The 23,236-nt window shown below is 41.7% G+C and overlaps 3 protein-coding genes across 3 annotated transcripts; 1 reads left to right on the forward strand and 2 right to left on the reverse strand.

Moving 5' to 3' along the window:
- The first annotated feature begins 475 nt into the window (after positions 1–475).
- On the forward strand, positions 476–6,837 carry fosl2 (FOS like 2, AP-1 transcription factor subunit). The gene is made up of 4 exons (XM_079573899.1): positions 476–1,239; positions 3,175–3,426; positions 3,923–4,030; positions 5,462–6,837. Exons 1-4 carry the CDS (start codon positions 1,111–1,113, stop codon positions 6,035–6,037), a joined length of 1,065 nt encoding a protein of 354 aa, XP_079430025.1. The 5' UTR covers positions 476–1,110; the 3' UTR covers positions 6,038–6,837.
- Positions 6,838–12,005: 5,168 nt separating this feature from the next.
- On the reverse strand, positions 12,006–13,503 carry LOC306975997 (delayed-rectifier potassium channel regulatory subunit KCNS3-like). Its single transcript, XM_079573823.1, has one exon. The coding sequence runs from the start codon at positions 13,489–13,491 to the stop codon at positions 12,169–12,171; it is 1,323 nt and encodes a 440-aa protein (XP_079429949.1). The 5' UTR covers positions 13,492–13,503; the 3' UTR covers positions 12,006–12,168.
- Positions 13,504–14,691: 1,188 nt separating this feature from the next.
- wdr35 (WD repeat domain 35) lies at positions 14,692–22,961 on the reverse strand. Its single transcript, XM_079573016.1, has 28 exons — positions 22,673–22,961; positions 22,458–22,575; positions 21,981–22,052; positions 21,803–21,895; positions 21,602–21,730; positions 21,382–21,515; positions 21,145–21,310; positions 20,920–21,065; positions 20,715–20,840; positions 20,434–20,619; positions 20,288–20,329; positions 20,111–20,171; positions 18,995–19,139; positions 18,593–18,662; positions 18,440–18,493; positions 18,226–18,335; positions 17,937–18,153; positions 17,780–17,860; positions 17,571–17,707; positions 17,200–17,403; positions 16,976–17,122; positions 16,777–16,909; positions 16,547–16,657; positions 16,053–16,217; positions 15,837–15,977; positions 15,603–15,759; positions 15,031–15,280; positions 14,692–14,952 (listed from the first exon to the last, which is right to left on the reverse strand). Exons 1-28 carry the CDS (start codon positions 22,694–22,696, stop codon positions 14,805–14,807), a joined length of 3,567 nt encoding a protein of 1,188 aa, XP_079429142.1. The 5' UTR covers positions 22,697–22,961; the 3' UTR covers positions 14,692–14,804.
- Positions 22,962–23,236: the final 275 nt, after the last annotated feature.

Raw genomic sequence — 23,236 nt, forward strand, 5'->3', positions numbered from 1 at the left:
AATAATTAGCAAGCTGAATGTGTGCATTCAAGGTTCGTAACCTAACCAAACTGCTAACATATTTTGGAAACTGATTTAAGAGACGTCAACTTGTAGGTAGCTCCATGTAAGACAGTTGCTGTGCACGCGTCGCAAAACGTCCAGCCCGCGGTTGACCTTATCTCCAAGCCAAATAGGCTATAACTCCTCTCTCGTTTCTCAAACCTCGGTCAACTTAGGACCGAGATTTGGGAGCCAGAGTGCGGAGAGCAGAGCGAGAGGGGAGGGAATCCCTCCAGCGCCTGACGCTTCCTTTACCAAGGAAACCCACATGCGCTCGCTGACGCAACTGCCCATTTTAGGAAACATGCGTCAATGGACCAAAGCAAGTGAGAAAATAGTGAAGTTCACAGCGCGCACTGACGTCCGCGACTCAAACACGTCTCTCAAATGGTCTTACAGCCACTTTCCCTTCTCACTGCTCTCCCGATAAGTCTCTAATGTCCGCTCACACAACGCTGCTCACAGCAGAGCAATCTTTTTCTGCTCCTGAACCGCTCTGAACCCCTCCCTGACCGCTCGTCGCAACGCCCAGGCGTGACGTCAGTCGTGTCGTTGGTGTTGAAAAGCCGAGGCATTTTGTTCATAGTGCCATTGAAGTGAGTCATCTCTAGGAAGTGTGGTGAAAAGGAAAAGAAAAAGTTCGAAGTGTTCCTCGCGCTCAGATCAGGCAGGCAGTTAGACGGAAAATAGTGAGCACATTAGGGGGCAGTAGGTTTTAAAGCGAGCGTTTACCTGCGTGACTCACGGCACTTATCTCCTCTGGATCTGCAGCAGAAAGGTGCGCTGTAGACTTGGCGGCTGACGGGCGCACCTGAGAGGACCTTTAGAATAGAATAGAACAACAAACACACTTTGCTAGCTACCAAATGCGCAATTGCACTGGCAGCATATGTAGGTATCGAGGTGCGTTTAGAAGCGAAGCTTTATTTATTTCAACTTAACTTTTTGGATACCCAAAAACAAATATCTGAAGTCAGTGGGATTTTCTTGCGTTTCTGGTGCCTTGAACTGTGAGGATTAGGGAAAAGGTTTCAACGCTCAAAGTGAAATCTTTCTCTCCCCTGGATCATGTACCAGGATTACTCCGGGAATTACGATACGTCGTCCCGCGGCAGCAGCACTTCTCCGGCCCAGCCTGAGTCTTTCACGAGCGGCAGCAGTACGATCGGCAGTCCGATCTCTACCTCCAACTACCAGGTGAGCCCTCAGTGCACCGCACATAGTTTAGGTCTATAGCTTAAACCGAGAAAATTACACTAATCCTAATTTAAAATTCCATTATAACATTCTGAAACATGGTGGAATTATTGCACTGACCTGGGATCAGTACCTGTGAATCCAGCGCTCACTCACTAATGACTCAGGATTCAAGGTTCAATTAATTAGCAGATATTCCCTGCTGATATTAAATGAGTCACTGACTGCTTAGCATACAAATAGGCTAGCTTTTCAAGTGTTTTACGCACCGGCACCAAGTAGCCTATTTAGGCGCGTTGACGCACTCCATTAATTTGGTCTATATTACGAAATCTCCTCCTCTCCACTCCTTTAGAGTGCATAAGGTTTGTTCTGATTTAGAAATCTTGCACAAGGTTTTTATTCCTTGTGCGTGCCATACGGTGTTATGTCTTGCATTCTAGCCAACAGCCTAAAAACACGAACCTCTGTTGCCTTGATCAGATTCATTCTGAGATTCAGTCATTTTCAACTAAACGACGTGTTGACAGCTGCTTTTAGAAGAAGCATAATAGCACAAGCATGTCTCAACATCAGCTGTTAGAAGATCAGGGGGTATTTGAAGACCAGTTGTTACATTTCAATTACTCGTGTGCGAGGTACTACTTTTCTTTTACTTACAGAATTGTATTTTTTTTTTTTTCTTATAGTATCTTTGGCACCCTTTAACATTTAGTAAGATTAGATGGTTTTTTTTTTAATTGTTGTCACAAAACAGTCCTCCATACACGCGCGTAAAGATAAGGAGCTCCCGTAAACTTCTTACGAAAACCAATGCAACGTTGTGTCCCACTATAAAGTGTCTTGTGTATCAAGTATTATGCGGAAGGACCACATCAGTCTCACGCAACATGACGGTAAACTACTTTTGGCCCGTATCTATTATTGCCCCGGTTCCCTGTAATCACACACTGGCAGCCTGTTTCCCATTACAGCGGGTTGGAACATGACCTCTTCGTTAAGTTTTACACACACGTATCAAAACATGCGTTCTGCTGCACAGCAATTGCCCCTTTTGCATTCATTAACTCAGCAGTTTACCGTTGCATTGCTTTTGGTGATAAGACAGCGCTAATGTGGAATAAGTACGTGCACATCCAATTACGCAAAGGCAACACGCTAATTATTTCTCTTCGGGAGCGGAGTGCACTTATTGTAAAGGTGAGGCAGGGTAAAATTCCTCTCGCATAATTCCGGCGAACTGTCTTGCTCTGTTCCAGCTGGCTGCTTCCCCTCTTACTGGAACTGAGCGCGTTTCGCATGTGCTTAACAAATCCCATACACAATGACTCACCAGATAAACAAAAGTTCCAAAAGGGCTGCCGGGACGTCCGTCGGAAAGTCGGGAATATTGTGGGATGAGGACGTGCGCACTTTACCCAAAGGAAAGACGATTAGTGGGCTCGTTTCACATGAATCCAAAACATTTCATGCAGATCCCTGACAAACAATTTGAATTCTTTCATCATCAGCTCAGCACAGAGACTACATACAATCTCCAAAAGTGATCATAACGTTGTGCCATCGCTGGATTTGATAAAGCAGTGCACAATTGTCATAGTTTTGTAGTAAAAATTAGATGCTCGGGACACCTTGGGCTTTCCCACATGAATCACAGCGTGTGTCACTGCTCCACTCCAGGGGTTACATCCACCACTGAATCATTACTACGAGCTCTCCTATCCAGAACATGCATCGTTGTGTGCCTATCGTTCGATTCTGTTGCACACTATCCATCTGTGAGTTGCCTTCTGGTCACTTTTTGCCGACAGTAAGGACTTTGAGCTTTGTGACATATTTTGCTTTTCGTAACATGCACAGCAATTATAAAGATGTTATCCACAAAGCAGCCTAAGACATTTCACATGAACATATCCCACGTTTTTATTTTTGCAGAAGTATAGAGTCGACATGCCCGGCTCGAACAGTGCCTTCATCCCCACCATCAATGCAATCACCACCAGCCAGGACCTGCAGTGGATGGTACAGCCCACAGTGATCACCTCCATGTCCAACCCGTACTCACGCTCGCACCCCTACAGCCACCACCTTACCAACGGCCCGGGACTGTTGGGGCACAACACGTTGGCGCGGCCCGGGGTCATACGATCCATCGGGGACGCCAGGAGACGCAAGAGAGATGAGCAGGTGAGTCGAGAATTGAGTTGACCTTAATATGCATTGTGATCATTGCGATCTCCTTTGTGACAAGTTGAAAATTATGAATACAGCGGATGAAAGCATTCAGAAAATTCGAAAGCACTCCAATAGATATAAAAGTACAAATCGCTTTTCTTCAAATTGAACTATTCACCCATGTGACTAGTTTCAGGGACTTTTTTGAGAGGCTTCAACAGACTATAGAACTATTAAAGGAGAATGTAAAGGTTAAAAAAAAAAAAAACACTCAATGGGAAACTATACTGAAGCACAGTAGGTTACAGAATAAATAGTTTACATTACGAGATCATATTTAGTAACTCAGAAATGTTCCTGCAAATCTTCATGTTATACTGCAAAAATGGAATCCATTGCTTCTACATCTGCACACACTACACCTGTTGTTCATACCCCGTGTCCCATATCGCCCGACTCGTCTTGTCAGTTTATTTAACCACTGCATTCCTGCCTTTGTCGCCCTCAGCTCACCCCTGAAGAAGAGGAGAAAAGGCGAGTGAGGCGCGAGAGGAACAAGCTCGCGGCCGCCAAATGTCGCAACCGCAGACGAGAACTCACAGAAATGCTCCAAGGGGTACGTGAAGACACTCAGCACAACGCCTATGCATGTACGGTAAACTATAGGGCGATTGTTGACCACATGACATGAGCAAAGAGGCAGAGTCGGTCCAGATTTCCTGATGAGTGATCGGAGTCCACACCTTAAACCCTAAAGCTCGCAGTACTGGTTTTCGTGTACGTCTGAGTGCGGCAATGACAGGCAGTGAAAAGCGTTTTTGTCTAGAGCCGTGGCAGACAGAGGTAGGGCTGTCTCGCTGGCCCTCCCTGGCAGACACTAACGGCCTCTAAATGCACTAATTAGCCACATTACAGCGAGGTTGTCAGAATTACAAGCACAAAAAAAAAGTAACCCAGGAGTGCAATTTGCTATAGGGAGCTGTCGGAATCCATAATGGTTTGAAAAAAAGGGGGTAAATGCGTTGTCTGTCAGTTTGAAAATAAGTCATCCAATCAAACAACAGGCTGTCTTTAAATAATAAATCCCTATAAGGAAACAGGAATTGTCCTTATAAGGCCTGTTATTGATGTCACTGAGTCTGTAGTCTTCTGGCTCCTTTATAACAACTTCCTCATACCTTTGTCTAGGAGTCAAAGTCCTCAGACAGCAGCTCACTCTGTCCTAATCTGCTCTTCCAGTGTACAGGGCAAGCCGCGTGTTAAATCAAAGTACCAGCTAATGAAGGCAATTAAACTAAAACTAACAAATTCCTTTGCTCGCTGCTGTGAGTTAAATGTCAAACTGAGTAGTAGTAATTAGTAACTCTAGAATTGTAGGCAAACACTGCCCCCTTGTGGCAAGATAATGTTACAAGATATGTGTAATATAGAAACCTATCCAATTCCAAGAATAAAACACACTACTTAAGAGTAAAGTAGTAGGTCAAAGTGCGTGAATTTAAAATGCTATGAGTTTGTTTTCACAAATGGCTGGCTTTGGTTTCAAATGTTGTCAGCCACTTACAATTTTTATTTTCCACAATCTAAATAGTTATTTATTTACTGTACAAAACAAAACATATGTGCACACACAGTCTTTGTAAAAGAAAAAAAACTCCCCATAAGTGTACAGCTTATGAACGGGGGGCCACATATAAAATGCAATGATAGTTTTCTTCTGCTTTTTATAAATTATTGGTTGTTATATGTAGATATATCAGTAAAACACAGTGAAAACACAGTACAGCTAATCCAGGTATTATGAATTCAGGTGTTATCAAAGTGAACTGGCCGGTTAGAGAAGACAAACTACCAGTGTTTGTTGGCGCTCAATTTATTATGTCAGTCCATGATTTTCTTCTTTAATTGGCAAACTATCTCCACATTGCATCCTTTTTATCTCCTTCAAAATAAAGATCACATAATAGATAAGGTCGTGCATACGGACCGATCTATATAACATGTGTTCAAGTAAATTGATGTTTACACTTGTGCTTTTGTTTAACAGGAGACTGAAAAACTGGAGGAGGAAAAGGCCGATCTTCAGAAGGAGATCGAGACTCTGCAGAAGGAGAAGGACAAGCTGGAGTTCATGCTGGTCGCCCATAACCCCGTGTGCAAGCTCCCCATGGAGGACCGCCACCAGGCACCCGCGCAGCACCACCCCTCGCACCACCCCTCGCACCACCAGCCCCAGCAGCAACAGCAGTGCGCGCCCCTGCCCCTCACCATGCGCCCCATGCCCCCCCGCGCCTCCCTGAACCAGGTGGTGGTCAAGCAGGAGCCCGACGACGACGGGACGAAGCAGCCGCAGCGCTCCGTCATCAAGCCCATCTGCCTGGGGGTGAGCGGGGGCATGTACTGCTCCGACGGGGACAGCCTGAACACTCCCGTGGTGGTCGCGTCCACCCCGGCCGCCACCCTGAACAACCCGCCCAGCCTCATCTTCACCTACCCCAGCATGATGGAGCCCGAGAGCCCCTCACCCTCCTCCGAGTCTTGCTCGAAGGCGCACCGCCGGAGCTCCAGCAGCGGGGATCAGTCTTCAGACTCGCTCAACTCGCCTACTCTCCTGGCGCTCTGAAACACTGTGATCTAGTCGAGTCCACCTCCTCCTCATCCAGTGTCTTTGAAACCCCTAAAAAAGACATAAAGACAAGCACATAACGAGTCCAGACCAAGCTGACAGACCTGTGTTACAAACCCAACAAAGGGCTAAGACGGTGCACGTTCCTTTTTTTTTTTTTTTTTTTCAAACTTTTTACTCTGTGTGCGTGCAGCAGTCCAATAAAAGTGTCAACCCTTTTTCTTTCTCTGTCACCATTTCAAACAAGGGTGTCAAATTGTTTACCAGGCATAAACAACTCTATGACGACACGATGGACTGACTATGAATTTATATATTTTTTGACGATTTACGAGAGAGAAAAAAAGCCATGCGGTCGACGACACTTGCACTCCGCCAAGACAAATCAATAACGAGGTCAGCTGTAGAGGATATACAGACCATAGACTTTCAAAATCAGGAATCAAAACATTTCTGACATCTTTAATTGTATTTATGGCTTTTGTGAGATATTTAATGGCGTGTTTTGTTTTCTGTTCAGACGATGTCCCCTCCTTTATCTAGAAAAGTGGCCGTCCACGTGGCGAAGCATTGCAAAAGGATACAAGCCAAGTCTGAAACTCAGACCACCCTCTTCGTCGCAGTGGCTTGACTTAGCATTAGCATCGGTGTGACTATTACTTCAGTGATCCTGTACCTGCTGATATGTGTTCTTTTTTTTTCTTTTTTTTTATACATCAATGTCAGGGATTTTGATGCTAAAGGATGGTTTCGAGCCAGCCTGCGTTGCGGTACGTCGTCCAAAAATCCATCAACTCTTTTTTTTTTTTTTTTTTTTTTTTGGGGGGGGAACAAACTTTGGAAGGTTTGTTTTACTTTTTCCAGCGTCAGATCAGGTTTCCAGTGCTTTGTGTGACACACGTAATCCTTGTAACGTCAGTCCTTGTCTACAGAAGAGGGATTTTAAACCGTTTTTTTTTTTTCAGATGCAAAAAGCCACTGTGGTCTAGACTGTCGCCAGCTTTCAATGATGTCAAACCTTGTTTATTCCGTGTTTGTAAATCTGTCTCTTTGGGTAAAAAAAAAAAAAAAAAGAAAAAAGACGCAGATTTTGGAGCGTGTGAACGTTTGCCAACACAGAGGTACTTAGTAGAAACTTTTGCATAAGCCATATCGGCCAAATAAGTATTTTTCCATCACAAATACAAAGTTGAGGTGGACTCTTTCTGCAGCGGGCCTGAGAAATTGAAGTTTTGAAGTTCTACGAAGCACTTCTTAAATGATTTCTACGTGTGTTTAAAGGGAAATGTTTTTTTTTTTTTTCTTTCAATACAGTGCACTGAGAAGGACTATTGTATCTATTTTATATTTACTTCGTACATTCCTGTTGTAGTGTCAAGGGGGCCGTCATCTTTGCTTGTCTTTTGTTGCGCTGGAAGCAGGAAAGTGACAAATCAAATGACTGCTGCTCTTTGGAAAGACGTAGTAGGCCATTTTTTGGAGGGAGTTGTTTTCTGATGGATGAAAACCAAAAAAGAAAAAAAAAAAAACAGTGATGTGTGTGGTTGTGCGCGAGTGTGAGAATGTACAAGAAGCCCCCCCCACAATAGAAACACATAGGAAAGCCATTGACTGTAGATCTTTTGATGTACTTGTCATCTATACTGTCTGTCACTTGTTTTCAACTGATTTCCAAATGCTTTAACTGTTTAAAATGATTCAAAATGGACAAAAACAGCAATATGTAAAGCAGTGTTTGTTAATTTAAATGAATAATAATTATAATAATAAAAATAATTTCATTTTCATCTTGGAATTGCATGTTGCATCTTCATTGTTGTTTACATATTATTTCAAATGTTTTATTTGAAAGAAAGAATGAAATCCAAAATTGTTTTAGATTTGTGTGAACTATTGGATCTCACTGAGCTGAAAAGTACGGAGCTCCTAAAGGAGAAAAAGAAAAGTCAAAGATAATTGATTTTTTATTTTTTTTCCATTTGGGGCTGAAGGAAAAAAAAAACATCCTTTGAGAATACGACTTTTTCTTTTCTCCCTTTAGGGAACTTTAGGGGCTCCGTAGTAGACTAATAGATTTTGGCATCAAACAAATATGGTAATTAAGAAACTGGATGGTCGTCACAGCATTTCCTTTTCTGTAATAAATGAACAGATGCTAGCAGGCAGGCAGTTAAAGACCCTGTACCTGATTTTTTTTGTTTACAAGTAATGATAAATAACACATTTTTTGCAGGCATAGGGCTCAAAAATATATTGTTTATTCAGCAATGCCCATTTAGTGGTTATTGTGACAGGGCCACGAGACCCTTTCCGGTTGTGGATATTAGGTTTGTTTTGTGACCCTGTCTGCTGTGGCTCTATTGTTGCATTGTGCTCCCATAGTCTCCGAATAAAAAAATATTCAAATATAAACAAAGAAAAAGAGGAAGACGAAAACTTACTAATTCTTAACTTTCCTTATACATTCTTAAATTCTAAATTCTTCAAAGCGATGAGTTTATAAGCACTTTTCACAACTGAACTGGCACGGTCATTTTTCAGGGTCACTGTTACAGAAATGCTAAAAAAATTAACTAATAGCAAGTTCATGAAATTAATACAAATTATTTTCTAATAAGAAGTATCTTGGTATCTTTCTGCAAATATCTGAGTTTGCAATGTACCGAAGGAGGAAATTACCTTGAACTAATATATAAAAAAAGAAAAATAGCCTTTAAGCACATTCAATAACACCCTTTATTATTATTTCATATCCTATATTCAGTTTTTGAAGTTCCAACATTAATACACAGTTGAGTTACACCTCCATGGATTTAAACTTTAAACCTTTCCTACTGAGAGTGAATAAAATGCACAAACACGGTGTATTTCTGCCCTCTAGCTGTGACTACAGAGTAATTTTAAAAAAAAAGAAAAAGAAAAAGATTAAAAAAAGATTTTCAATAAACTGAGCAACTTCATGCCAGGGCCGTTTCTAACATTATGGGGGCCCAGGCACAATGCTGATCGGGCATTTGTGGCATTTGAAGGATTCTTCATGACGTAAATATGCCACTCTTAAAACAGCAGGTGAAAGTCATCAGATGATCTGAATATTAAACATCCAGTAAAAATATCACATCAGTTGACAAAGGTTCATCCTCACTTAAGAGAGCTTGGTTTGGCGTCAGTGCCGTTGACGGAGCTTCTGGGATGAGGTTCAACCTGTTCAACACTTAAAGAGGCTAGATGCAAGTTAGCCATTTTATGCTCACTACTGCCACCTCAGGTCATACATGTAACTGCAGCTTCTATATTAAGCTCGTGCATGACGGCGCTTCGAACCCGAAATAACACCTTTTTGAGTGACAGTGCAGGATTTTAGAGGCAGTTGTGGTGAACAGTCCTGAGCTCATTCTACACCTTAGGACATTGTTGGAACATGTAGGGGGAGGAAAATACATAATTTTAACGTTTTTAAACTCTGTATAGTCCCTTTAAGCTACCAACTACAGATGACAATTGAAGAAACTTTTTCTATGATAGAAAACTGCTGATGCGACTGAGAGATTACACAAACAATACCACAAGGCAGAAGAATTTGCAGTCATCTCCGGATTTTAGAATGTAATAGTCTGCATTCACCACGAGATGGCAGCATAAGCAAAGGAACTAAATGAACTCTCCTTTTTATGCCTCCTTTACAAATACTGAGATGATTGTGGAGAATACAGTTTCATCTCTCTTGCAGGCAAAAATCAATCAGAAAACCTGACCCTGCAGCTCCAGAGCAGTGGCCTCTAGTGTGTATAGGCACTGACAGCCTGGTCCTGACGATGCAAATTCATTTTATCTGGTGAAAAATGTAGAGTAATCATGTTTGTAGGGTATCAATAGCTTTAATTACATTGTAGACTCTGTATATGGCATAGAATCTCGTATTAAACCTACACTCCAGCTGAGTCACACACTTCAACTGTGACAGCTGGAAAAGAAAGATCTTTTTAGAAATGGCAAGTTGGAAACATGCCATTTATAATATTACGCGCGGTAAATAAGCTATAGCGTTACAACTTCTGACCCATGACTCAGAAGTTGTGTTCTCTTTTGACTTTGGGTCTATGGAAAAACACCAATAAAGCAAAAACCAATAAACTCCTGCCTCCTACTAGTCATGTTTGCCCAAGGCTTCTATGTCCACTTGACTTATAGGCACAGACCCAGACACAGTTCACCACTATATTAGGCTATTCAAAACAGTAATCAAATATTGCAATTTCTCCCTCATCGTGCAGCGTTACTTCAGTCGACAGGGAAGAGCTCACAGGGGTGGAGATGCTTACAGTAAATGTTATTGGGATCAATGAAATCTAGTCTCCAATCTAGCCTAATAATCTGTTTTAGTTTGAAACCAAATCATTGCACTCGCCTTTGTTTAAAAAAAACAACAACTTTGTGAATATAAACTTCACTTATAATTCATTATAAGGTGCAACAGGTGGGAAAATCTTCACAGTGGTCACAATGTTATGCCTGATCATTGTCTGTCTTCCTCTTGCCTGCTCTTATTGACACATTGAGGTGCTGCATGAATCCCAGTCAGGCTGACTAAGCAGTAGATGACCACACAGGGTAATTAAGAAACTAATTGATTTCTTATCTCAGAAACAAAAGACATTTTGGACGGTTGAGCTACTAAGCATTATAGACACGCAATACTGCTGTGCACTGCCTTTTTCCACTTTTCTACTAGACCTACCAGCAAGATAGTGATACTAGAGATGCATAGAAGAGTCAACATAAGATCTGGCGGTACTAATAGGTCATTTTCTATAGGAGGAAAATGATCTATTTCAAAGGACTGCACACTTTATAAGCCCAACATTGCCTCTTTTTTTTTGCTGCACACACAATCTAAAGCCACACTGCAGAACATTCCTGGATATTTGTTGAGTAACTACTGTCACAAAACGCTAATCAACAGGCTAAACAAACATACCAGCAAGATCAAACAGGCTTCACTGAAAATGCCATTTTTGCAGTGGGTTATCAAAATAAAGCATAGAGTAACCTCATATTTGGCTACATGTAGTTGAAACAAAGCAGCTTAAAGGAGGCAAGCTGGTTGATGTTTCCCCTACTGTCTAGAGTTGAGCCCACATACAGCAAAGTCACATGTTTTCAGAGGTATTTTCCACCATTAAAAACTTGTATTTACTTTCAATTTGTGTGCCTTGAGTCAAATCGCGATGGTTAAGAAAGAGTGTCTACAAAAAGCAAAAACATTTGGTCATGCTATAGGTAATCCTAAACCTCAATCCATGTCTTACAAAGTGACGACGCAAAAAAAAAAAGTCTCTGTGTTGAAAACCTGGCTGCCCTTCACGTACTTGACCACTTTGCTGACGGTGACTTTCCCGTGTACAAGCCTAAGCGATGAACTAAATTACACGAAATGTCTTTGAGCAAGGACATGGGACAAAGGCACAACCACAGAGTTCTGAAGACTTATGTTGGAGCCCTGAAGACACTTACTAATGTCCTGACAAATGAAATATGCCCAACCATAAACTCATAATTTGCACTGTGATATCTAAAGGAAACCATGATGTGCAGCAAATTGCTTTGGAGGGCAGTCCTGAAACAAGCCTGGTACTATTGATTGGTGCGGAGCCATCAGTGTGAGATAACAGCACAACACAAAGATAAACTTGATGGAGGTGACTGCATGAAATATTTACAAAGGCATTCAAGAGCAGCACGTATGGCAAAATAAAATCAGAAAGTACATTTTGGTGACATAAGTGACGGTGTGGTTTTAAGCCACACTGCAGAACATCCCAGCTTAAATAGTTTCCGTACAACAGCAACTAAACATCTTTAAGACCATTGCATCCTGTGACAGAAGAGTGTATTCAGCAGTTTGCACCTATAACAATCCTTTATTGACTTGAGTGGCACATTGATCAAGCAGTAATTACAGTGATGATCCAGTGGGATGTTACAGAGGGACATGCATGTCAATATCAGAACGCTGTGAAGTTGAGCATGTGGGAAAAAAGGTAGCAATGGACTGAACAGTATTACAGTGAGGGGATATATTTGTCCATGCACAAACAGGCTCTACCATGCATCTTGCTTAGTCTTAGTTAATTTTCTAAAGGTCTTAAATCATTTTGCGCGCTCACTTGCCGCCGGATAAGGTCAAGTTGCTTTTGCTTTTCATAAAACTTTGAAAACTTCTGGAAAATGTTAGTGATGGGAAGGGCCACAATCAACAGTCCACAGATGATGCACAGAGTCCCTATGATCTTCCCCGCGAAGGTGACAGGGAACGTGTCTCCGTAGCCCACTGTGGTCATACTGATAGTGGCCCACCACCAGCCCACAGGCATGGTCCGCAGTGTAGACTCCTCTGTCTCGTTCTCCACAAAGTAAACCAGGGCAGAGAACATGGACATGCCTACCGACAAGAAAAGCACGAGCAGACCCACGTCCCGGGAGCTGTGTCTGAGCGTGGCACCGAGAGAGCGAAGGCCTGCTGAATGGCGGGCCAGTTTCAATATGCGAAAGACCCGCATCAACCTCAGGATCTGAACCACTTTGCCAAGGTTCTCAAGCTCTGCGCTCTCTCCCTTATCCATCATGTCAAACACTATGGTGACATAGAAGGGTAGCACTGACAGTAAGTCAATCATGTTGAGAGGGCTGCACAGAAACCTTTTGGCCGAAGGTGCAACGGCCAAACGGAGAACAAACTCAGCAGAGAAGAACAGAACACAGAGGTTTTCAATTAAAGTCAGCACTGGGTCTTCAATCTCTCTGTCATTTTCATCAAGCTCATGAAATTCAGGCATGCTGTGCACGCACATGGCTATTATGGACACCAGCACTGCACTCAGTGAGGTTACAGCCACTGATTTGGCTAAAGTGGAGTGGCTAGGATCCTCCAGATGGAGCCAAATGTTTCTGCGGGTGTCACCGCACCAGCGTCCCTCATACATGTCCATTTCCTGCTCTGAAGTGGACAGCTGCAGACTGGAGAGGTCTGAGCCATCCATATCCTCCTCCTCACTTTCCCATTGTTTGTCTCCTGCTGTTTCCAGTAGTTCCAGGAACCTCTCGCTACAGCAGCAGTCCAAGTGCCTCTCCTTTATGCCCCAGTATTCAATCTCCTGAACAAAGGACACCACGCAAATGCCATCCACCAGGTGGATCTTACCGGTCACATAAAAGTTTAACACATAGCAGAAAAACAGAGGGTTTCTGTCGAAGTAGTATTCCATGTCTGAGGGGCTGAAGTCATCACAGAGCTCCAGGATGGCCTCTTGTGAGCTGCAGCACAGAAGACGTCCTAGACGTGTCTGAGGAAACTTTTTTACCATGTCAGGATCCATCCTCTGTTTGAACCCCCCGACATTGACATTGATGCAGCAGTCTTCACTGCTATGGGTTGTATGTCTGTACAGCATAACGGATGCATCAGTGAGGTTTCCTGGACACAACAGCAGACAGTGATTAGTACACACTGAACATGCTGTTTTACAGCAGACTTCTCATCACAGGATCACCTTTCCTGGAGGTTTCTGTGCCACTTTGTAATGGAATTAGATATAGGCAATGCAATGGTATCTCTGACTGTGCAGTTTTAATTTTAGTGAAGAATTAGGGCAGTGGGATGAAATCTCAAACCTCTGCAGGCCTAGATTTGGTCAATTGTTGACAATTTGGCTTAATTGGAATGACCCTTTTCCAATTAAACCATGTTAACAGAAATCAAAGAATGGACGATCAACAAGAAAAAGATCAACCATTGAGTCACATAGCCTAAAACAAAACAAAATAAAACAAAACAAAAATAAAGTTAGGTGTCAGAAGCTATAGGTCTAACAGGCGTGTTAGCAGTATAATATTACGCGCGGTAAATAAGCTATAGCGTTACAAACCGCAGCCGTGCAACGCACTTCTGCTAAATGAGTTGTTAAAAACAAGGTACAGCGACAGAGCGCATGAATTTCGTTTATTGTATTGGTTTAGCATACTTTACCTCAAATTGTGGTACGCTTCTCGTCCCAAGTGGAAACGTCCCTAGACGCGTAAAAGCTGCAGTGTGAAGCCACCTCGCCGTCTCTTTTGAGAGTGTTCATTGCCCAGTGACCCCTCCGTGTCCACCTCTCCGCTCCTCTCCGGACAGACACGAATGACCCACACTTTGGTTAAAACAAGTAGCCTGTGTGGCGCGTTCGTGCGCGCTCGGTTTACAGCGTGAGCAGGTCAGTCGCGCCATATTAACTACATTGAATATTTAATGTTTTTGTTTTTTCTTCAAGGCATAGGTTAACTGCAGGAGACCCTCCTGTTCTAACTTCTTATTGCTTTCAAAAATAAATATATAAGCAAAATATCAATGAACACACTGTTGAATATATAGGCCTATTACACATCCCTGAAATGGATCTTGTATGATCAACTTTATTTTAAGCGAACAATAAGTCTTTCAACTCTAGGCGATTGAACTGCCATGCAATACCGGCTGCGAACAGTAGAGGGCAGAAGGGAATTAATTTTAAGAAGAGCATGACAGTGCACTAGAAATAACTGTTTATTCACTTGTTACAACTAACAGTTGTGTCAGACAATAAATATAGCCACAGTAACATAATTAAAGCCAAAACAACTTAAAAAACCCAAAACAAATTATATTGTTGAGAAATGATTGTGTGTTAATTGTCCCTCAGTTTGCTCTGTATTGATGTATTTAATAATCTTAGGAATGAAAGCCAGTCTATGTTATGAGTGTGTGGCACAGAGGGCAGCAGTTATGTTTGCTCATCTCTTGTTCTAAAGCACAGTGTTTGCAAACACTGCAGATCCAGTATGGATTCTGGATAGGGAGTCCTGTCACAATGCATGTTGGTGCTTTTCCTTCACCTCTGAAAAAAATAAAACAGAATACAACAGTGTTTATTATTTATTTATCAAAGTTGAGATTAATCATTTAGTGTCATTACCCCTCGGATATTACGTCCATGTCCATCATGTCAAGGGGCCGGTTGTCTTTGGGCGTGTGTTTGGTGAAAATCTCCAGAGCCAGGTCTTCATAGGCCTGTCTCTGCTCAGAACTCAGACTCTCCAACGACTCCAGTTTGATGAAGGCCTGGGAGCACGTGCCAAATGCCCGGTTTGCACAGGCACAGATAGCCAGGAGGGAGTAGATCTCCACAGTTGGGATAATATCCTCGTATTCACGCAGATGCAGAGCTTTGAAATGGAAAGACATTCAACAATTAATTAAGTCTAACAAGGTGCCACACATGAAGCAAGAGCTTTGAAAGCAAAAGGAAGTAAAACAGTAAAATTTCATACAAATAAGTATCGGTAGTTTCCATGTATGCAAAAAAGCCATACAGTGTGCATTGACTATTGCCTTTGTTAGAAATAAATTAATTAATCACATTCTATTTCTGTATCAGTATCTAAATTGACTTATATGAACTAAAGTAAAATAAAAGCAGATAAAAGTTACTTAAATTGATAAGAGTGATAATATAATACTAAATATAATATTTCCCAGTGGTTATACCTGTCCGCATTGCATTTTCCGTGTAGCCGTCATAAAGCTGCCTCTGAGCGAGCAGGAAAAAGTGATACGCCTCGGCTCCACGCCAGGCGCTGTCCACCAAACGGTTATCTGAAGTGGACGCATCTTCCTCCAGCAGCCCTGCCAGGGCAAATGTAGCCTTTGAGTAAAATAACAAGGTTAGTATCTGAACTCGGTAAGGTCACAAGCACGAGTAACATGATCAAACCAACCCACCTCAGACTTCTTGCCCTTGGCCTTGCCCTGCTGCGTGGTCTTCACTTGTTCATGGTAATCTTCCACCAGACGACCTGCCAATACGTAAAGTTTCTTCACCCTCAAAGGACGAGCTCTTTTCTTGGCCTCCTCCTCTGCAATCTGTAAACAAGACGCTGTAGGTTTAGCAGAAATGATTAAAACTACAGTGATACAGTACATTAACACATACAGCACCTTAAACATGAGCTTTGCCGCTTCAAGGAAGTGGTGGGCTTTTCGATACAGCTCCACTGCCTCAAGAATTTTATTTTTCTCCAGAAGATGTGAGGTGTATTTAGAAAGAAGGGATTTGATTTCTTTCATGTTGTGCACTCGAGCGAGGTCCACCGCTTTATTCCACTACGACAAAGAAGCATCATTACATTGTTACTTACACAGTATTGATAAATCTAAAGTGAGATGGGGAAATATGTTGCAGCTTCACATTGGCATTTCTTTGCAAGTTTGTATTAGCGTCACCGACAAGAAAGAGAAATATCAATCATTTTCCTGGAGCATTGGACATTGGAGAAGCCTGCAGTAGTCTGGCACGCAGATCAGACTGCAGAGGTATCCAGTGAGGGGATGGGCAGTGGTGGGAGGACAGTAGGTGCCTCAGTGACTCTGCAGCTACATGTGAACTGCATGTGGTCAGATTCTGAGCCTGTGGTTTTCCAAACGCCTCTGACCTGGTTCAGATGCACACAAGTGTCCACGGCAGCTTTGGGCTGGTTGCACTTCAGGTAGGCATTGACTGCTTGTTCACACATTCCCACTGTAGCAAACATCTGCCCAATGTCCTGCAATAGGAATATTTACAATTATTGCTCACAAATAAGTGTTTTGATGCATGGAAAAGGTTTTTTTGTTGTGGGAACATTTGTTAATACTGAAATATGTAGCATGCAAAATAACTTACAGGCAAAAGCTTGTGATTATCTGGGAGCTGGTTGCTTAGCCTCTCAAGACTGTCATAATCCTCCAGCATGTAGTAGCACTCTGCCAGTCGCTCTTGGTTACGACCCTGGAGGTAGTACTGCACAGCGTTCACCCTGAAACACAGACATTGAGCACATCCGTACAGTCATTACAAAAAGTAAGAAAGAAAATGCACGAACCATTTCTGTCTGTCAGCAAAATAGTCTCCTATTGCGTTGTAAGCTTGTTCCAGCAGCGCGTCGTCACTGTCTCCGGAGCCACTTTTGAGCAGCTGAAGAACTCTGAACCAGTCGCCCAGTTTGATCCTGAGGCTAATGGCCAGATCCCTATGAAAGAAGAAATGCAACATAAAAAGTTTAGTGCTTTATCTTTACATTTTGACTTGGAAGTTATAGGTTTTTACCGGCGATCCATGTCCAGGTACATGCGCTCAGCCTCTTCAAACCGGCTGAAGTACGCTGCCACCTCCGCCTGCTTCATGGGCTCGCTCTGCAGGTTACCGAGGCGCTTCACAAATTCAATGCCCTGGTAGTCTTTGCAGCGGACAAAGGCCTGCTCAGCCGTCTTCAAGTCCAGTTTTTGGAGGGCTGCCTCAGCAAGCAGACGCCTGGGTTGAGAGTAAATGAATGTTACTTAACAAATGTAGGAGAGAAAGCGAAGGCAGAGAGAGAAATACTGACGAATTTTACAGCATAGGTAGATTTGAAAACTATAGATATTTGCATTGTATAAAGGAAGCAACCAACTGAGTAGAAATAAACAAATCCTGTTTACCAAAGTCTTGGGTGAGGATTGTCCTCAATAAACTGTGACGCATCCTCAATGCCCACTTTTTCAATAAGAGCACGGCTGTCTCGCAAAGATCGGATTTCAAAGTTGATCAGATTATCTTTGTTGGGTCTCTCTGGATCCTGTGAAAAGACACACTCGAGTGATCGAACAAATGTACTTAAATTAAAAGTTAATATTTAATTTGACTTTACCTTCATGATTTCATCAAGCAGCACCGACTTAATCTCAAGGTCCTCAAAGTTGCAGATGTATCCAGATGTTTGAATGGGTTCCTTTTCATAAATAAAACAGCAACTTCAGCCACGCCTACGATCACATTCTATCAAACCCGAAAAATAAAGCGCTCACCTCAGGGTCAAGATTTCTGAACACATACATCCTGGTCTTCTCCATCATGGCGAACAGATCGGGGTTGTCTTTGGCCCATTTCATGTCCCACACGTCTTTTCGCTCGAATTTGGAAGGATCTCCGGCAGCAGCTTGGTTACCGGAGTCAACGATTGAGTTTCTTACATTGAGGTCGAGTAGAGTCAGCACCCCGGCGATGTCAATAATGGCCAGGCGACTAAAGACGGGATCGTTTTACATATAACGACTGGAGAAAAAAAATCTGTCATTTCAGGAAAGCGTAACCTACCTGGAGTTGCAATTCATGGAAAGATAGTAGGCTCTGTTATTCATAGTGTACTTCTGGACAACGCCGACGTGTGGTAGGCTATACCGGTGGATGGCTCCAGATTCACGGGCCTATGATAAACAAAATCTGCCATTTAATTGATATACAGCATGTGCATACATAATGTTTGATTGATATGTTATAACCTCATTTATATCAAGGAAACAATACTTACAACAATCAGTGTCTGATCTGAGGCTGTAATGGCACAAATGGGATCTTGCGTTGACTGTAAAACGCAAGATAAAGAATTATTATTATTTATTTTTTTATCTATATAGAGCAAATAAGTAATCTGTGTTAATAGTATTCATATAAAAATACTCACTGCAAATGCTTTTGTAAAATCTGGACCACCATCAGAGGTTGTGGCTGGATTGCTGTCAATGTGATAAACTCTGCGGACACGGGAAATAGCACTGAGTTGGAGACGGCAGATGAAACAGACATTAAATTCCTTTGCAGAGGATTTTCGGTCAAGGTGCGAGGACAGCCCTGGCCGGACATTAGGTCAAGCTGGGCCTGTCTGGAACCTCAGTGGTATTTGACTCCGATGAATCATTCTTTTTATGGCTTTTAGCACCAACAAACAGAGCCGTGGTTTCATGTATTTCCTACATGGGCTGCTAAAGCTCCTTGCTCTTTTTCTTGTTTCTTTTTTTATTCGTGCAGTAATTACAGCTTGTCCACCCGGCTCCACATCATTGTAATTGTCTCCAAAAAGACCCACCTCTCTCGTCCCTCCTTCTTTGTCCTGGTAACTTGATTGATTTCCAGAGCGGTTAATTTCTTCGCCACTCTGTACTGCCACAAATAGAAGGCCTCTTTGGATGCAGCGATTACATGGGTTTTGGTCATTGTGACATAAAGTGGATCTAAAAAGAAAGTCAAAGTGCATGTGAGCTGCTGTTTCAAAAGGAACTCAATTAAAGCATCCTTCATAACAACACATTAGAGAATACCTAAATTGTTAAGGTATGCTTCAATGTTCCAATGCCTGTGGGGCAACATCTACAATATCTCCAGATCTTGAGCTGAGCACCTAGCTTGAGAATAATCCTAATTATCCAAGTTTCATGTGTTGAAACTATTGCGGCCGGAAGGAAACACGAATGAACGTGCAAACTCCACACAAACTGCTGTGTTATTTAGGGAAAGGCCTTAACTAAACTGGGACAAATGTTAGTAAGTAAGCAAGTAAAGTTTATTGGCACTTTTCACAGATAAAAATCAAAAAGTGCCAAGTACTGATGGGTGAATTAAGCAACATAAGATACATCATATAATAATACAAAAGATATAAAAACCTGAAAAATCCCCCAGCCAGCTCTTTGAAAGAGCAAGAAGATTCATCAAAAATACATACATGAATGAAATCAAGCTCATAAGTCAGTTGAGTTAATATGGGCTCTTAGAGGACAGACCTCGGACAGAGACTTACACATGACCTCATGGTAATTTTGCACCCAACGCCGATTTACCACAAGCCACTTTTCTTTTCTTTTTCTCAAACCTACAGACTCTGAAGCACCTTGGCCTGCCTTCCTCTTCAAACAGTAGATTATTTAAGTCAGAATATTGCATACAGTTGATATACTGTGCAAATCTGCCCGGTGGTTACATTCTATTTGCGATGTGATGCAGTAAGCCCATGCGTTACTGGGAAGCAGAGGCATAACAACCCTCCACTATTACACACACCGCTCCATACAGACAGTGAGAAATCTCATATTGACATGAAATATAGCACTCCCACGGTCATTTATGGAAACGTGTGGGTAAGACAAGTTTTTGATGCACGCCTTATTTTCACTTTAAATTTGAAAACGAAATTTGCCACACTCACCTATGTCAATGTACTTTGAGTCCAGTGGTGTTCCAATGGAGTTGCACAGAATCAAAACATACTGAAAAAGATTATATATTATATATAAGATTATTTATATTCAACCTACGAGACCTTACAATGGTGGACTCCAAAACATTGATTTTTTGCTGTCCCGTATTCTAATATTGAAGTTACCCTTGAATGATTGCCACAGCCAGATTCAGCTTCAGCATCCTCCTGCACAAGAACATTTAAGAAACATTATAATAAGCATTTTATCTTTTGTCAATTCTGACTAATCTTTGTTGCGGTTGTTTTTATTTATTTGTTTGTTTTTGTACCTGAGGCTGGCTGTCGTCTGTTTTACTTGCCAGAATGCAGAAGTCTCCAGATGTGGTAATGGACATCAGGCTCTTGACATATTTGACAAACTTCTCATTGTTTTTTGTGTCCCAGAAGACCACACAGTACTCTTGTCTTTCTGGTTTGGTGTAGGCGTAGACCACTGTGCTGCAACAATAGCCCCACTGATAGGACATAATATAAGAATTTGTGAGTAGTTGGCCTTGGCCATGCATTTATTCAACTTCTATACATATATGCTGATTTTGGTAGAATTTACCTTATAATCTGGCCTTATGTTTGCAAAATAAATGTAGGCATCCACAGCTAAGGCAATACGCAACCCCCCTCCTTCCCAGGAAACGCCTGTCATCTGTTTCCCAGGGACTTTCAGAGTCCGAAGATGCTGTTTAAAAACATCCAAAAGTTTTCAATTGTTTTAGTGATTCACAACACCTGTGTTGGAAATAGAAGGAAAGACTTACTGCACCAAATGGTGTATAAAATTGAACCACATTTAATTCTTTCTCCATATTTGCTGTTCTGAGGCAGCCTGCAACAGCCAGCACACTGCCACAATGATTCCATTGGATACTGACCACATTCATCATTGTGTCAATGAACACTGGATCTACAGTGAGAGGAAAAGTGTCACTGGTTATAACTAGAGAGAAATTAATCTTTTGTTTTAGGTGTAGATATTCTCTTACTGTCATCATTTTCATAGCGCATAATCTGACATCTTCCATTGTCGAAACAGATAGCTAAACAGGGGCAGTCCGGCTCAACATAACCTCCTGTCCCGGCATACCAGTGGATTCCTGCTATACTCACAGCCCCAGTTGTGTTTGTCAGACAAGAAATTGTCATTTTCATCTGAAAATAAAACAAAAAACAAAACATTAGCATAACAAGATTATAAACAATAACCAATTGTTCAAACTTACAATAAAGTTTCCTTGATTGTCATAAATTTGGACTTCCCCATTGGCCATGCCAAACAAAAGGATCTTGCTGTCAGGAGACCAAGCTACATGTGCAAGTTGATTTCCCTTTAATTCCTTTCCCCAAATGCGATTACCTATAAAAAATAAAAATAAATACATGTTTACAGTACTTATTGTGGTGCAGAGCCTATGATGATAATATCTCTGTTAAACTGGTTACCATCTACAGATCCTACAATCACTGCCCCATCTTCATAAACAATGCAGATCTTCTGCCCGTCTGCGTTCCAGCTCATACTCCGTACCACAGACTTGTTTCTGTTGTTGATCATCTCCTCATACCAAGCACCTTCAGCAAAGACACACAAGCTGTTATGAAAATAGCATTTGTGGCAAGCCATTAGTATTTATTAGAAGTCACCTTTATAAAGCATCCACACGATGATGAGGCCATTCTGGTCACTTGTGGTAAGTTTTTCATATTGTTCATTCCATGTAACCACTTGTACAGCACCTGGCATCGTAAAAAAAAAAAAAAAGTTGTGTTATTAGGGGTAGCTGAGCTTTCAGCAAACATTGCAAAGTTTTATTCAACTCACCGCTGTGTCCGTCTAAACCCTGGTTCATTGACAGATTACTGGGTGCAGCAAGACCTTTAAGTCTGGCGTCATCTAACAAATTCAACAATAACAGAAGTCAGTCAGTACACATTTTTGGTTTGTAAACTGTTAGCGGATAATGAAGCTTAATCTGGAAAATAATAGAATAATACAATCTGTCATTACTAATGGAGTGGACAAGGCGGTACTGTTTAATTCAGTGCATGGGCAGCAAGGCACCAGAACAAAGCCACCTGGCTTATTAAAGTTTTAAAAGATTTGTTACACGTTGAGAGCCATTGTTTAAATAACCCTCAAATCCCAATCACATGGATTACATAACTTGTCACACCAGTGATAAGTGTGAATACTGTTCTTATATAACAGGGTAACAAATTTGTATATAAAAATTAAAATATTTTTCAGCATTATTTGTGATCGTGCAATGGGAGCACATGCTGATTTGCTTTGTCTTACCTGTTTGACTGTCCAACTTGACAACTCTGAGAAGACCATCATCTCCTCCACATGCAATGAAACCTTGGTCTTTGTTCCAAGATACGCATTTTAGATTAATGTGGTTGGGTATGGCAATCTACATAACAAACAACCAGTGAGTGTTAACACTACATGTCGGACTGAGAAACTGTACAATTGTATATACCGTTGATCCAAAATGCAAAGTTACTCACCTTCTTGCTGAGGTAGATAAACATTATAAACTCTCTGTAATCTAAAAGTGGTTTCTCCGGGATAACACGAGTAAAAACTGTCCAGCTAGGCTAAGACAGCAACAATCTTCTAAGTTTAAAACCACATCATTTATGCTGTTAGCCTGAGTAACTTTGGTTGTGTTATTGCGTTATAATATTTGAGTATAGCTATGCTAAAAATAAAATAGCAAACAAGCATCTTGTACCAACATTTCTTGTTTTAGCTCGGTTTGCAGGCGTATTTTTGCTTTAGCTTCCCTCGGTTTCCCGTGGTAACCGTAACCGGAAATGAAGCAGTGGAGGATTGTGGGAGTTGTAGTCTCAGCAGCAGCAGGAACATTAAGACAGATACAACAATAAATCAGCTGAAATAGAAAAAGTAAAAAGTATCCTCGAAAAGTAATGACCTGGTATGAGAGCATAATTCCATTGCCTTTTAAGTCATGTAAAACGACAGACATTTTATTGTAATATGTTTTGTTTATTGCACAGATACACGTTGTTAAAAACAAAAATAGCACTGAGTACAAATCCAATAATACG

The sequence above is a fragment of the Gobius niger genome (assembly GCF_951799975.1).
Source record: "Gobius niger genome assembly, chromosome: 16".
NCBI classification, from domain to species: Eukaryota; Metazoa; Chordata; class Actinopteri; order Gobiiformes; family Gobiidae; genus Gobius; species Gobius niger.

Excerpts from the sequence above, each read along its gene's own strand:
- wdr35 (XM_079573016.1), bottom strand. The coding sequence starts at position 22,696 with ATGTTTATCTACCTCAGCAAGAAG. Across the intron at positions 20,172-20,287 it reads GCTGTGGCAATCATTCAAGG|TATGTTTTGATTCTGTGCAA; the intron begins GTAACTTCAATA and ends AATCTTTTTCAG. Across the intron at positions 18,154-18,225 it reads TCCATGAATTGCAACTCCAG|TCGCCTGGCCATTATTGACA; the intron begins GTAGGTTACGCT and ends TCCCGTCTTTAG.
- fosl2 (XM_079573899.1), top strand. The coding sequence starts at position 1,111 with ATGTACCAGGATTACTCCGGGAATTACGATACGTCGTCCCGCGGCAGC. Across the intron at positions 1,240-3,174 it reads TCTCTACCTCCAACTACCAG|AAGTATAGAGTCGACATGCC; the intron begins GTGAGCCCTCAG and ends TTATTTTTGCAG. Across the intron at positions 4,031-5,461 it reads TCACAGAAATGCTCCAAGGG|GAGACTGAAAAACTGGAGGA; the intron begins GTACGTGAAGAC and ends TTTGTTTAACAG.
- LOC306975997 (XM_079573823.1), bottom strand. The coding sequence starts at position 13,491 with ATGCTGTACAGACATACAACCCATAGCAGTGAAGACTGCTGCATCAAT.